The sequence below is a fragment of the Patagioenas fasciata genome, chromosome 10 (genome assembly GCF_037038585.1).
Source record: "Patagioenas fasciata isolate bPatFas1 chromosome 10, bPatFas1.hap1, whole genome shotgun sequence".
Classification (NCBI taxonomy): domain Eukaryota; kingdom Metazoa; phylum Chordata; class Aves; order Columbiformes; family Columbidae; genus Patagioenas; species Patagioenas fasciata.
This window is the reverse complement of record NC_092529.1, coordinates 18425914-18441971: the sequence shown is the minus strand read 5'-3', so window position 1 is coordinate 18441971 and position 16058 is coordinate 18425914. Positions and strand designations below refer to the sequence as shown.

Below are 16058 nucleotides of genomic sequence, written 5' to 3'. Positions count from 1 at the left end.
GCAAATACAACTTGATAGTTTTACCACTTGTGGCCCTGCTTCCCATGGGGTTCCACCTCTTTGGCTTCGTGCAGTCTTATAGGAAGGTGCTGTATGTGAACTTGGTCTTTTACTGTGTCCCTTATGGAATGGAGCCAAGAGAAGATCTTCTCTGGACATTGATAACCGAGTGCTGTCATACTTGCCTGAAGAGTTTTGTTTCTAATTGCATCAGTGTTTATTAACAAAGCCCTCCATCATTTATTTAACATATAAACATGTCCATTTTTCACCACGCTCACACCTTTCATCTCTTGGAGCTGCAGGAACATGGCTGATGGCTTTGACAGTCATTCTTGTTAAGATTACAAATTACCTTCGTTGGGTTCCTTGTGGAGTCTGCAATTTGTCAAGGAGGATCAGGAAAGCAGTATTAATTGAAGCTTTGCAAGAAAGTAAGTCTGCTTTGTCAGCTTTGGGGTATACCAGGGATGATGGCTCTGCTGAGCTCCTCTACACCTTCACCTTTAGTCAGTATTGTGGAAAGCTATGGGTCTTCATAATGGTGTCTGCTGTGACCTCTGACAGGGCTAGGGGGGAAACGTACCTTATTTCATGCTGTTTTGTCAAATCACATCATGGAGGAAGTATATTTATAGCTGGAACATCAGTTTATCATAATCCAGATCTATTGGGCAAGCATGTGAAGAATTTTAGGAGGACAAGACACTGAACCAGATTTACTATGATTATGAATGTAAATGTTTTAGTGTTAACTCCAGTGGGCAGACCACTCAGAAGTGGGTTATTAGACTTTTCTTTATAATGACAATGGAGAAGGCACAGTTTGGTACCCATAGCTCAGATGCCATGGTGGGGATCTCCTTGTAAATCCAGGTTCCAGTGGTGATGGCATCTCCATGAGCCTTGTCGAAGTCCGGGCAAGTGACAAGTGAGGTGCAAGTTTGAGAGCTGCTCTGTGACGGCTGCGGTACATTCTCCCCAAAGTGAACAGGTGTTCTTGCTGGTGGCCTTTGTGATATTAGTACTGTCAAAATCCTCTTCATAACCGTGGGCTTTTCTCCCCTTTCTGCTAACGCAGGGAACAGTGGAGGTGTGGGTGAGAGCGGTTTCTGGGATGGAGATAGAGTTTCAGGGATGTTGAGAAAGCGCTTACAAGGTGAGCCTGTCTCCTCCTCTGGCTCTGTATGCCCATCTCTCCTTCAGTATTTACTGTAATGTTTGTAAAAACAGATAGCTTTTCTGGAGAGCAAAGCCTGCTGAACTGGAGACAGGGAAAACCCGAATAAACAAACATGTGCCACAGATTAGTTAAGAACATCTGTAGGTTTTATATTGTTTTGAGAACACATACCACATGTTTTTTCATTTCTTATGCTTTTCTAGTTTCTCCCTTTCTTTCTGTCTCTCTCTTTTCTTCTTTTTAAATATATTGCTAATAAAGGTTGGAAGTAGAAAGCACAGCTGGACTATGCATGACATGCCACTGTTTAATTTCTAGCTCGGAGGATGAGAAGAAGAGTAGTTTTATTGTATCCTAGAAGAGAATAAAGCCACATGCAAATTCCAGCCATGGACATCTGTTTCCTCTTTGTGTGAAAGAATTCTCATATTTGGAAGGGAATCCCAGTTCTGAAGGGACTGATGAGGGTTGGGGGGGGAGGAGGTTGTTTTTTGTTTTATTTCTTCTTCTTTCTCCCTCCTCCTTTGCCATTTCTCCAGCGTGCTCTCCTTGCTCCCTGGCTGCTGTGTTTCCTTTTGGACAATGTCAGTGTGCAATGTAGCATGAGATATTGGATGTGTGAATTTCGAGTTACTTTAAAATGCTGTGTTGTAGTTACAAAGAGTTATTATTAAATTTATTTAATTAAACAGTATTTGGTGGGAGGACTTTTGCTCTGCTGTCGGTCTTCAGTACTTGTGGATTGGTATTTTATTTTAGAAGTGGAGAAGTGTGTATCTGTTTTCCTGGCTGTGAAGTGCAACTGTTTCTAGAAGTAACTTATTAAAAATAATGTTTTTAAATCCATCTGTGTCAGGAAAATTAAGTAGATCTGTAGAAACAAGAATCTGCAATGTTCATTTCATTAAGTTAGGCATCAAGTGCTAAGGGCCAGAGTGACCAGAGTAAATGATAATTTCATTGACCTATAAAACATTTTAGAATAATGATTTACAGCTGTCTGGGGGCTTCAAACCTGTGTGTGTGTGTGTGTGTGTAGGAGTTGACTGTTGAACAAACAGCACAGTTATATAACATAGAGCCAGACATGAGAGCTGGTACTCTCTGTCTATTTTATATTAACGTCAAATGAGAGGTTGGTGGAGCTCGCCAGGGTTTCATATTTGCTGGCAGAAAGTCACCCACATGTGTGGACCACATTTTTATTGTTGCCTCAGCCTATTTCAGGCATAAATATTGCTGCCTGGCAGGGTGTGATTCTGTTCATTGCTGAAGAACTTTTCTTCTAAAAAGCAAAATATGAAAAGGAATGAAATGCTGTAAATGTGCAAATTAAGAAGTATCCCCAGACTGTGAGATTTTGTCACGTCTGTCATGGTAGAGGAATAAAGGGCAGTAAGCCATCTAAAGGCTTTTTCGTTGTTGGGTGAGTTACCCTTGCACAGCTATTTCTTTTTGCATCTGTTAATCCTACTTTGGGGTGTGGGCTGTTTATTCTGATCTCTTAGGAGAACAAGGCTTGTGCACACAGGGTGTTTGTGAACACAGGGTGTTTGTGCACACGGACACACAGCAGCCTGGAGTGTGTTGGGCACGGAAATGTGGCAGAAAGGCAGAGGCTGCAAAGAGAAATACAAGTTCCTATAAGTTTCTTGAAGATATGGGTGTGAGGAGAGAATAAAGGTGATGAAGGGGTTTGAGAAAAGGCTTGCAGTAGGAACTGAACTTTCAACAGAGGCTGTGGAATAGATGTCGAGAAGAAATGTGATAGAGGTCCCTGTTGTGGGAAGATTGCCGAAAGTGGCTTGGAAATTATTTGGCTTCAGAGAATCTGATGACAAAACCCAAATCCGCAGGAAGCCAGACCCCCTTTCATTCCAGCGCCCATGAAATTGCCTGTGTGGCTTTTGTTTTAAAGTCAGGATGTTGTCAAACAGGCTCCGATGGATGACTGTGAGAAATGGTTGACACCTCTTGTTAGGATCTTGGTGCAAGCCAAGGTGCTGCTCTGCTTGTCTTTGTTGGTGGTGTTTCCTAGTTTGTTTTTTTTTGCAAGTTTCCAAACCCTATTGAAGTGTGACTTGGGAATGTTTGGGCCTTTATCCTGCAGGCATCTTAGAGAGCAGGTTGCCCAGTGTCCATGCAGGTCCCACTGACGTACATCCCAAATCTTCCCGGCTGTTTTGGGAGCCTGCGCGTCACAGCATCTCACAGGGCGCACGGGGAGAAGTGAAGCCGATAATCCCCATGCAGTTCTGGTCCCTGCTGAGCGGGACACGGAAAGCAAACATCACTACCCCTGAAAATCAAACAGCAATCATGAACAAATTTCCTCTTTGACTGAAATGCTTCTAGCTAGGAGATAAAAACGGGTTTATGTCAAAAGCTTCCCTTGTTGTCTTATTAACAGCTGCATAATTTTACGACTCATTCACGCGTAAAAAAAGCAAAACTTGGAGACTATTTGAAAGCTTGTTTTGTTTGGTGTACAGCTGGATACAGAGCGTTTCCTCTTCTCTCTTTTAACAAATGCGAAGCAAATGTAGTGGGTATTGTTGGGGTCTTTTTTCTATTTTTTGGCCTAGATAATAGAAGATTATGTTGCTTTTCATTTTACATAGTAAAGAAATCATGCCATTAAACTCCAATTCAACAATGATGCAACAGTATGCGGAGATATATATATATATATATCTTGTTGTAAATATATTAGCACACATTACTGTCAAATAGCTGGACTTTTTCACCCAGTATTAAAAACAAAATTTAATTGCTACACTAGGGTTTCAAGGGCCTGATAAATAAGAGCCATGTCTGACCTTTATTGTGGGGCTCTGAGATGCCACCAGGGATATTGCTCATTGTTCAAGATGACAAACTTCCTCTGAGATTTCAGTTTGTCAGCTCAATGTACAGCAGTGACATTGATTTCTTCTCACTGCCATTTCCTGCCTGAATAGATAACAAATTTTCTGTGGCAGGTGTCTGTCAAGCCTAGTTTTGCCTGGCAGATTAACTTAATAGACTCATTTATTAATCATTAGTTGCAACACAGTGAAGCAGACAATACTCTTTAACTCTTGTGATGTTGAATGGATGTACCATTTCAGATTCCTTTGTGTAGCTTGAATTTGGATTTAATAAGCTGTTAATATCTCTGTAGTGAATGTTTTTAACCTGACATATGTCATGTTACTTTTCATGGCAAGAGCTGTGTAAATGCTTTCTGAGACTAATGAAATGATGCACAAACTACAAAACTACTCTACATAAGGGGGAAACTGATCTGACATGCATCATGCTTAGGGAAGGAAGATAAGAGTAGAAGAAAATAGATATGTTGAAGATTATTTGAAACTGGGGCTGGCTGGCTGTTGATGTGGAGAACTGCAGAAGCATTTAGGAAGGGGCAAAGTAGACCTGCAGTAGGGCAATTCTGGCACAGGCTGCTCTTTTTCCAGGGAGTCTTTCTTCCAAGATGATACCTGAGCTGAAGATAGCACAGGCAGGGTTGATTCCCGAGGTGGATTTTGGACAGGGCTTGTCAGAGTGGTGAAGGAAGAGGAAGAGCCAGCAGAACTTAGTGCAGAGATTGGAGGAGGACAAAACTGTAAGGGAAGGCAAGCTTGGAATGTGATGTCTCTTGCTGCAAAGAATCACTCTGTTCATGGTGAAAACTGACTTACTCCATGTGTTAGCCCTGCACGGCCTGCAGAGCTGATGGACATGTTTGCTTTTTCCCCCATGTGTTAAGAGAGTTGGTCATTAGGCATTTATTGGGGCAAAATATGTAAAGGAGCTGGAATTGTACAGGCGCTGCTGGGAGCACATGGCAACAGGAATGAGCCTAGGCAGAGATACAGGCTGTTGCTGGACAGAGGAACCTTTTGTTGTAGGTAATGACAAAAGAACCACCAAGCATCTCCCTTGGGTTTTGGTTGAGTAGTGGTAGCTTTTCACAACCTGCTTTAATTCTTTGGGGAGATTGTTAATGTGAGATCACTGGGAGATGTTCAGAAAAGTTTTTCTCTGCATCTGATGCCCGAACTGCAAAGCCCTGGTTGCAGCACAACTGTTTTCTGCTCAGCTTTTGTGAGAATGTGTATTCCTGAAGATTTTATTTTTTGCCAGGCTGTGTTCCTGGTCTCAGGAGTGTTTCCTGAACCATCCTTCTGGCTTTCTTGGCTGAGCGTCAAACCAGGCACGTCCCCGCACTAGATCATTCTGCTTATGGCTCTTCTAGGCCACCCTGGTAACGATACATTAACCTCTCAGCAGGGAATGTGATAAACAAAGTGAAACCAGTCATTGAATGGCAGCATACATAAAGTGTCCTTAAAGATTCGTGAATGTAATAAGCTGCAGTTTGCTGAGTGAACAATAACTGTTCCTAATTTAGTCAGTCAAGGAATGTGCCAACCTAATTTGCTTTTGTAACATTATGTTGTGGTATTTTTCTTTTTTTTCCCCACCTCTCCAGATTCCTTTCTCTCTGGTACAATTTCCCCTCTGGGAGTCCTTAAAGGTAAGTCCTCTTTAATGATAGAAATATGTTACACATTTTACATAGGCTATCCATGGTAACTCATCTAACTTGGTTATCACAATTATGGGTGCATGCAAGAATCAGTAAGTATGTACCAGCCTACCTGTGCATGTGAAGATCATTTGCCTGAATATCTGAAAAAAACCCAGGGAACATCTAACCATTGACATGTGGCATGAAGTCTAAATTTTACTCCCCAGCATGCCAGAAATCTGATCTGCTACCCTAGTTTTTACTGATTAAAGTGGGAACCATCTTGTGTTGTGGCTATTTGTTAATTTTAATTTTTTTAGCATTTTAGTCTTCAAGGTAAGAGGCAATTGCAAATGATTCGGAGAAAACTGATTTAGCCCGGGTTTATAGGCAGGAAGAGACTCTGAGCGCATCGCTGGCAAGCTATTTTGATTGGCAGTGTATGCGCTATTTCAAAGGTCATTTAAAGAAGGTGTCAACTGGATGATCTTTTAATAGTGCGGTCTTTAGAATGATGTGTTGTTCTCCCACTAGCTGGTTGCTTTGTTTATCATGGGCAGAGTCAGCGTCCAGATTTTCGAGCACAGAGTTGGATATGAAGTCATGTAATTTCTCTGTCCCTCTGTTTTTCGCTTTAACTCGCAGCAAAAGATCACAGAAGCGTCAGAGTTTTCTCAGGTGCTTTGAGATCCCGACTTGAAAGCACAGAAAATTATTGCAGATCATTAAAACAAAATGTACCAAAAATATCATATTTATAAGAGAGCAGCTAGAGAGAGAATAATTTTCTTCTTTCTTAAGGGTGCCGGACTTCTGAGAAAGCTTGGCACTGAGACCCTGACTGGGAAGGATGGGAACGGGTGGTGATCTTCCTTGCTCCTTGCTGCTTCTCTTGAGGGAAGAAGGCTTATGTTCTCCTCGGTCTGTGTATGCTTGGTTGGGTCATTAGCTTGTCCCCTTGTGTGTCAGTAGCTTGGTTTGTTCTGGAGGGACAAGCCCACAGTGTGAATGTTTGCATCTAGAGCAGGGGTGTCAAACCCATTTTCACCAGGGGTCACACCAGCCTCGCAGTTGCCTTCAAAGGGCCAAATGTAATTTTAGGACGGTATGAATGTAACTACTCCGATGTAGCCCCCGGTGAAAATGAGTGTGACACCCCTGATCCAGAGGCTTCAGGGAGTGAGATATAAATGGGAGTCCCAAGGCAGGAGGAGCATGAAGGGCTTTCACAGAACAGACCTGTGTTTTGCAGAGGATTCCATAGGAACTCCACAAGCTTGGTCTGATGTGGTGTCTGGATATTGTTCCATTGCACAGGGCAGCTTTGGCTGCCTTATTAGGAATCTGTTTTCCTGACGATGTCTAGGAATGACTTTCTGTAAACTCCTGGGCAGTGATACTGGCCTGACCTGCTGATTGTTAGTGCAGCAGCCGTGTTTGAGAACAAGAGGTGGCAGTGCTTAAAAAAGTACAGCCTTCTTGCCAAAACCACATAAAACAGCAATGTTGTGTAGCTGTTTTCAGAATGTAAAGTTGTTTTAACTAATGTCCACGTAGCTGTGACAATAAAATGTATTGTTTAGATTGTGGGCTTTAAAGAAGACTTAATTCAACTAGCTACAGGAGTGAGTCACTTAGGATGAGACATGATGTTTAATCTAAAGAGGCCAGTGCAGATCTGAAGAGAAACAAAACTGGGTTAGTTTGTTCCACGGACCAGTTGCAATATATTCTGTGGAAGCAGGAGCAGAAAATGGCAAAAATCAGTCTTGCATGCTCCAGTCACTTTGGCTCAGGACATGGAGAGAACTTGAGGTTTGTCACATCAAAGCCAGGCAGTGAAAACAGATTACGTTTTGCTGGTCTGAATGAACCTCTTAAAAAAATTGCCGTGACAGTACAACAAAGGAGAAAAATCGTTATGGTCTCATCAACAGTGGCCAGTAGCATCAATAGAAGTATGATTCAGGATAGGGCTTCTCATGGGTACATGAAGAGACTAATTAAGAAGAGGTAGAAGTGCAAAGGACAAGAGACAGTGTGCAGCCTCAAAACGGAAGAATTTACGGAAGCTGTTGGTTAGATAATGCCCAAGGGACTATTCTGCACTGAATTAATGGGATTACTTGAGAAAGTAAATGCAGGAGCTGTTGTGTATGATGTGTGTGGATCATCTCACAGAGGAGAACACTACGAGTCCTGTGGCTGTGTCACTTTTAAAACCATTAGAACAAAGTTATGTAAGCTGAGGGATGATAAACTCAGTCCTGTCATTCCCTCCAAAAGCTAATCACTGTAAAAATGAGGAAAAATATCTTTCCACTGTAAAAGACAGCTCGTGAGGCACGTGGAAGAGGAAGAGTTTCCTTATTTTTCATGTGTGTGCTGGCTGTAGCCAGCAGCAGGGTATTAAGCTTAAAGAAGCCTAATAAAGGCTTGTTGTAGGCAGCAAATCAGATGCCTCTGTATCCCATTTTCTGTATCTGCTTTGCTCCAAGCTGCTGTGATTATTCTTTACACTTTCAGCGGACTTTAGCCACATATTTACATGCACAGCTTTCTTCTGTCTGTGAATGTAGACTAATTGTCCTATAGCAGAGTAAACTTGGATATCGTGCACTAAACTAAGTTAGAAGAAGATTGTACAGATTACTGAACTATAAGGTTACCTACACTGAGTGTGCTGGAAAAGGGGGTATTGCAGTAATTAGCATGGAATAGATACCGCTTGAAATAGTGGCTTTTCTTCAAATTGCTCAGGTGAGCACACAGTTTAGAAAGAGTCAATAGACTGATTTCTTGGATCACAGTGACTCGAGAAACAACAGTAAAGAAATGATGGTGATTTAATAAAAAACGAACAAAAACAACAACAAAACCCCCTCATTTTTTTGGATGTAGGTAGCATCCAATGCTATATTGCACACCTAATGTCCTTTCTCTTCCCACTTCTTAATTTTTCCATATTTTGAGTTAGGTGCAGCTTATTGATACAAACCAAAGGGGCGAAGGAAACTGTGCTATGATGTATCAGATATCAGGACAGAGATTGTAATTCTCTACTAGGGTGAGTTAATGTAGTGCTTCTCTGTCTTTTTAGCCTTACAGCTGAAACAGTTTTGAAGTCTCCTCAGAGTTCAGGGCAAGAAGGGGCATTTCATATTTCATTGACTCCACCAGCCCTCGGAGGAGCACCGTGGCTGATTAGCACTGTGGCAGTTTGATCAGGTTTAGGGTTTTTAGGTGGGGTCAGTGCTTCTGATCCCATCTCAAAGCCAGCTGGCCTTGAAGAACGGCAGCAGAACATAGTTGTGTGCTTCCTCAGTGCCACCTGAGCCCATTGCCTTCCGTATTAGTTCAAGTTTTAGAATAACATTGTAAGATACAGCCCCCTTGTAGGCTGCCTTGGAACCTCCAGGGTGCCTCTATAACTCGGTTTTGAAATACTGTATATGTGTTCTTCATTGTGGGAATTTCAAGTTACAGGGCTGCAGAGGTGGCATGAAGCTGTTGTGGGTTCCAGGGAGCCTGGCGCAGCTCTGGCCCTCACCTGCTGCCAGGGCTGTGTCATCTCCACTCAGATGAACGTAACACTGAAGTTCATCCCTTCTGTGTGATCTTCCATTCTGCTCTATTCATACTACAGAAATGCAGAGCATTCCCCACCCCCTTCAACAAAACAGAGTTTAAAAAAACCTCACAAAATCAGGAGCTTCTGGTTAGGTTCGAGTCCAGAAACATCTTGTCAAAAGTGCCTGCTGCTTATGTCTGAGTGGAAATGGTCCGCTCCCTCGGAGAACAGCGCTGTAAGATAAACCCATCTCAGGTGAAACAAGACTCAGTCCTCTTGGGTTTTATATTTCTGCATGTTGGCTGCACTTCAGAGCCTCTGAGAGTTACTCCAACACAGCTGTACACGGAGAATGCTCTCTTTATAGACCAAATGTATTGTATGTCTGGAGAAAAGGCTCTGGTAGCCAGTGAGGAGAGAAGGAACAGGCAGGGCAGGAGGAAACAGTTCTCAGATGAGTAGACTTGAAAAATAAGGGGTTCTTTGGTTGGTTGGTTGTTTTTTTAAGGAGGGGAAACAAACCTACTATCCTGGGAACCTTTTGTCTTTTTCATTAGACAGGTCCGATTCTGAGATGAGACACTTGGTCATTGCTAAGGCTGCATAACGTCAGGGTTCGGCTGCCTTCACCCTGCAGACCGTGTGTGCCAGCGAGTCCCGCTCTTGCACACACAGCCTCTCTGGGAGGGCTGGCACAGACCATGCTGCTCCACGGGCCCAGGACCTGCAAGGAAAGATAAAAATCTTGGGCTGACCAGGCTCAAAGTGATGTCCTGGCTCTTCTGGCACTCAGTTTGGCCCAGATTTCCCTCTTTTTGTCTTGGTGCTGGGCAAAACCTACAGTGAGCCTATGTGTTTTTTCTTTGTCCTTGGCTTTAGCAATAATACAGTTCTCTCAGATCTGTAAGTCTTACCAATTAACAGGTGGTTTATAAGGAGAGAGATTTGGTTGGACCTTCAGAGGCAATCGCTGGAGACGTGGAAGTGAGATACACAGGCAGGTCCCTCTTGTAGGAGTTTGTAATGGCTATGGTGGTATGTGATCGTGGTGTAAGGTGCTGAACAAGCAGAGGAATGCTTTCATGGCTTCAGAAAGAGACTATGGTTTGAAGAATATGCACAGGCTCTTCTCCACCCTGTGAAATAAGTAGGGCATTGCAGTAAAGAGAATGGGGAGAGTCCAGCTATTCCTCTGTGAGGCTGAGCAGCAGCAGCAGAAGTTTGGTTGGATGAGAACAGAAGTTGCCCATGTTGTTCCTAAACCGAGCTCTACCCACGTGATGGAGAGCAGGCATGGGATTTAGCTTACACTTCCTTCAGTCCCTTTTATTGTCTTCAGGCTCAGCTGTCGCCCCAGGCACAAGGCACTTGTGTTCAGAGAAACAGAGCTTGGGAAAACTCCTGGTAGACTGGGCTACAGATCTTCATGAAGGCATTGGCCATGTACTTGTTCGCTTGGTTCTGCTACTTTGACCTCCAGAGAGCTCCACTTGTGGTGACTGGTATAGACAGCATAGTGTGTGAATAATCCTGGTTTGAGGGTGGGCTCGGCCTTGCTTGTAGCTGTCAGTGCAGACGTGCCTTTGAGACGTCTCTTGAAGCGTGCTGTGCGAAGACTGCTTGGGGAGTTTCCGTGGAGGGCGAGGACTCTAATCTTGGGTGGAACTCATTGCACCTGATTTTTAAAGTTCATACGAATGAGAAGTTTACAGAATGCTTCTGCCCAGGCAGCTGAGGTTCTCAGCAGTAATACGTGTTTATAACTTGACCATTGAAACAATAAACCACATGCTATTTCCCTCCTAAAATTTACAATCAAATCTGTTGCTGTTTAACAGGGTAAGTAGAAAATAGAGGAATGTAGTCAAACTTGGCCTAAAATGGCTTTCCCTGCTCTATAGGTAGGTGACAGCTTTCCTTTTTTCCTGGAGAAGCAGTCTAGTATTTCTTTTCTGCTGTGCTCAGCTGCATATAAGAGTAAATGAAACCCAGGCCCAACTTTAAACCCATTTCCTCGCAGGCAGGATAAGTGTTCTACCATACCTCGCTCCGTCTTTGAGTAACGATCGGGCTGATTTAGGGATTAAGCCCTAACCATTAAATAGCGCTAACGTGTCTGCCATTTGCTTAGGTGCTGTATCAGGAAAACAGATTTCCATGGTGGCGTTTCGAGGCGTGATGTAACTTGCGGCCAATGCGGCGTGTGCATGCCATTAGCATAACGGCTGCATTTTTCTCACAAAAGAACAATGTACCCAACAGCTGTTCAGCAAACAGCCCTCGCTTTATTAGTGTCACAGTAAGTGTCATTCACACACTCTCGAAACACAGTTGAAGGAATGCTGTATGCCATCTGCACCAAAGAGAAAGAAACAAATGCAATCCTTACTTACAGCACTGCAGACGCATTTGAGAAAGTCAGATGGTCTGGGCTCATCAATGCAGCATTTAAAACGGCAGGAGTAGAACAGGCTCACACAGTCTGTAGATACAGAGCCAGATTGTGATGCTCTTGGTCACGCCTAGACCACAAGCGCTTCTCTGGAAGTTGCTGATCTTGCCAATGGTGTCTGGTAGAATATAGACATAATCAATGTGAAGGGCTCACCGTTTGATTCAGATACTTGCTTATTGCTGAAGAACCTTGAAAGACTCATGTTGTTTTTCCACGTAATTTATGCACACAAGCCTGTATGAAGCACAGATTTATTAGCAGGCAGTAGCAGTGCAGATGCTCAAGGAAAGCTGTCCTAACTTCGAAGTGATTTTTCAGAAGTGCATTTTCCTCCCCAGACATATATGGACCTTTGTGCCATGGAAACTGAGCGTAGCTGGCATATTATGTTCTGCCTTGCCATGGAAACACAGTTTCGAAGTCATTTTCTTTAACCAGGCTTTTAGCACATCCATTTTGATTTACGTCCAAATGGATCACAGACATCAATGCAGTATTACATGGGGAGAAAAAGGGAATGAAAAGCTTTTAACATGAAAAATACGCTGTTGAATGTGGGCTGACTTTTGTTCTCTTTCTCTCAATTTATGTAGGATTTGTGTGGGTTTAATTCTAGCACCAAATTCAGTACGGGCATAAGTGAGCACAACTCTATTAGTGTGAATAGAGTCTCAACATTTATGTCAACAGTGAACTTAGATCATTGAATTTTTCCCATGTTTGGGCTTGCATGTTTCCTGCAAGATAATATACACATGTACTGCACATGTATTGCACATATGCTGCACATAAGCACATAAAATTCACTTGGGAGGATGTTTGGCTCTATGCTTTTTGACTTTATGTATAGAAACTGCAATCAGCTTATGAATTTTTTGCTTCTCCTGTAGCTAATGTGCCATGCATCTGTAAGGATCAGCCATGCAGAATGCCACGTTGCAAGTAAAATACCTAGTAGCAAAGACAAGCGTGAAAATTGCTTTTCTTTCCCCAGTCTGCAGGACTGCACAGTCTGTGTGATTAATTTAGAGAGGTTTTTCTCCTCTCTGTTATCATGAACACTGCCTTGAACAGAGGGGTACATAGAAATACTACAGATGCTTATCATTGGAGTGAATCGTAATATTTACTCAGCTGCAGGCCTCAAGTTCAGTCTATGCCATGAAGTCTGCTTGCCTCTTGGTGCCTGAAGACTAGCAAGGCCATGGCAGAGATGTCTCATTCTCTGTGATGCTTCCTGCAGCAGTTGGGATGTTGTTCTGGTCGTCAGGTTTGAGAGAGGTGCGAGTGTTGCGCTTTGCCAGGATCACCACAGCTTGGATGTTCTGAATACAGACCAAGAACCAGCACAAAACTTACAGATGATCTCTGCCCCAAACCTTTACCACAAATACAAGGCAAAGGCGACAGGCACGCAGAGGTAAGGAGTTGTGTGAACTAGTCAAAGGTTTGGTTTTTAGATTGAAAGGCCTTTGGTATATCCCAAGAGAGACTCTTCCAGTGCACCTTCTGCCCAGCAAAATGGGGTGTCCTTGTAGTGTCAGTATCAAAAGAGGTAAATAATGTTTGTGGCAAGAAGCAGAGGACACTGGCCTATCGGACAGCATGAAATGGGCTGGTTAGGAAGAAAAGGTTCTGCCCACATATAAAACTTGAGCCTTCTCTGCGAACATTATCCCTGTGAATAATTGGAAATCTGCATTCAGGCTTCCCACTGTGTCCCATCCCTTGAGGATGCACCGGCTGTATTGCTTTACATGGTGCGGCAATGCACAGTGAGATTTACATATATATCACATAAAAGTGTTTACAAAAAAAATTAGCATGTGATTGAGCTGGGAAGCTGCAGAGGGCCCCAAATGTATGATTTTCCATGCGCTTCAGCCAGAAGATTTATTTCCAATTTGTTATTCATAAGGGAAGAGCGAGAGATTGGGATGGGGTCCTTTGAAGTGGAAAACAAAGTCTTCTATTCAGCCTTTAGCTTAATAGAATACACATGACACAGGCTTGGCATGGCGGCCTGCTTTCATGTAATGTGCTCCTTGTCGTTTGGCTTTCCTGGGCTGTGAATACTGGTGGGAATGGGTATTGCCCTGGAAAAGTCTGGCTATCTCCTGCTCCCTTCTGCAGGAGGAGCACCGTGTGAGCAGGTAGGAGCTGTTTGGTGACGGGGAAACCAGACTGATCCAATCGTTGCAGTCCTGTTGTTCATGATTTAATATTGAAAGAGCATGTGTAGGAAAAGCAGTGTAGTTGCAGGGCTTCTGCAAGCATTACACGGGTGCTTCTGTCCTACTGGGAAGTCCCTGAGTGGGAGCTGTGACCCGTGGGCTCCAAGCCGGCCTCTGACACCCGCTTTTGTGCATGACCTGAGCTCTCTCTGTTATCCCCAGGGCGGAGGTGGCTCTTCTGAGTTTGTGCAGCATGTAGGATTGCAGAGCATGATCTGGGCGCTGTATCCCTGCAAATAACTAGTGATTCTGTCCAAAGTTGGTGTTTTGGGTATATGTGTGGACCGTGTATTTTTTTCCAGGAGCAAGGTTTTACAGTGATGTTACCATTACCTGTATTTACAAGCCGCTAATAGGTTCTGTGCTTTGCCCTGTATTAATACTGTTAAAAACATGCTCGATACAGCACAAAGGCAAGTGTTCCTGAAGAACTTGCAAGCCCAACATACTGCAGAGCCCTGTCAATTGATGGGTTTGTGGGCTGTGAGAGAAAACATGTGTGACCTTCAGCACATCAGTTAGGCCCGCAGTGTGTGGTTAGAGAGAATTTGGGTCGGAGTCCTGTTGGTCTTCTTGGCCATGTGATACTTGTTCCCCCAGCTTTCTCCAGGATGATGTCCTCCTGCCCCACTTCTCTCTTGCTATTCTGCGTATTCAGGTTTGGAGCTCTGGGTGAATCACCGAAATCAGAGACGGAAAGAAATGCATGAAGTCATCTCACCCTGCCCTTGCCAGCGCAGGATTATTCCCCACAGTACAGTCTGGAGTGCCTTCTCCAGTCTATTTTTAAATGACTGGAAGGAGAGGGCTTTCCTCTCCTCCCTGGGGAGGCTGGCTCTGCTGTTCACTAGACCTCACTGTTGGGGAATTTTCTTCCTGTTCTCCAGCCTCAATTCTCCTTTTCCCTAATTTAATTGAACTGTTCTTGGCTCCACCCTTCTAAACCATTTTCTGTATTGCTTGACTGTTGCAAATACCTGTTGTCAATTTGCAGGCATAACGAATGGGAATTCATCACCGTTTGCCCTGCTTGGCAAAGGCTTTTTGTGCAGAACTGTACTGGGAAGCCAGGCTTTATCAGAAACCAGATTGCAGAGCTACATGCCAAGAAGTGAGCATGACCTTTTCCTACTTCTTTGGACAATGTCATTAACATAAAACCCCATCATGACTGAGAATAGGCTGGGCTACTGGCAAAGCCATGAACGTCTGTATTAATGTGCTGGTTTTCCTCTTAGTCCTCCAGCAGATTTTCCATAGTGCTTTTTTGCCTATCAGGAGTAATGTCTGGCTTTTTGGGTTTAGTTATAGATGTATAGATGTTTGGAGAACACTTAATGAAAATATACAGTAATTCTGTTTTTATCAAGTGGCTTCAGAAGTTAAGTTTCTAAACCCTGACCTTCAATTTGAGGTTTCTTAAGCACCTGAATTGTTTTGAAAATGGGTTTTGAAGGTGGGATTTGTGCTTTGGCAATGCCTAGATGCTCCCGAAAGTAGCACCTTTTGTCTTAGGGGGCACGCGTCCTTCATCCAACATGTCTGGCTCGCAAGAAAACTGCGTGTCCAGAGAGTGTAAGTTCTTCCAGAAAAGCGTCATACTGGTTTGAAGAATTATGTATCCTTATTTATTTATTTCTGAGATGAAAATCAGTTTCTGCTGCGGGTGACAGCAGAATAAAAACCCATACTGAAAACACCAGGAAAAGAATGGTTAGCATTAAAGAGACTGAAATCCCTTTAGTGCTTTTTTACAGCAGAGCTGCAGCTATTTAGCTATGGCAGGATACCAAGCAACATTGTGGCTGGCCATTGTTGCTTGAACAGTTTGATTTTTAAAACATTCAACTGAAATATAACCACCAGCCAAGTTGGAAGAAGCAAGTCACAAGGCCAGTGTGTTAAATGAAGAGTCAGCAAATGAGGGAAATGGGTTGTTGTGCCTCAATGGGAAGTGGCTGCACTGCCAACCAGGAGCCTGAGAGCAATCTCTCAGCCTAGCACAGCTATCAGGTTGCTTTGAAGACAATTTTATAGTATAGAAGTAAAATGGCTTTAAAAAGAAGGAGATAGTGCCCCAGCCATAAAATCAAATT

At 43.4% G+C, this 16058-nt stretch overlaps 1 protein-coding gene across 4 annotated transcripts in view; it reads left to right on the top strand.

The window, feature by feature from the left end:
- The window catches only part of SLC25A26 (solute carrier family 25 member 26), an 82589-nt gene that overhangs the window by 51523 nt on the left and 15008 nt on the right, over positions 1-16058 (top strand). For 3 of the 4 annotated variants that reach the window (XM_065846013.2, XM_065846014.2, XM_071813255.1), the window contains one exon: positions 5664-5708. The exons of the other annotated variant lie outside the window; for it this stretch is intronic. In XM_065846013.2, the coding sequence (XP_065702085.1) occupies positions 5664-5708 (45 nt within the window). The remainder of the gene's footprint in view (positions 1-5663; positions 5709-16058) is intronic. 4 annotated transcript variants of the gene reach the window in all.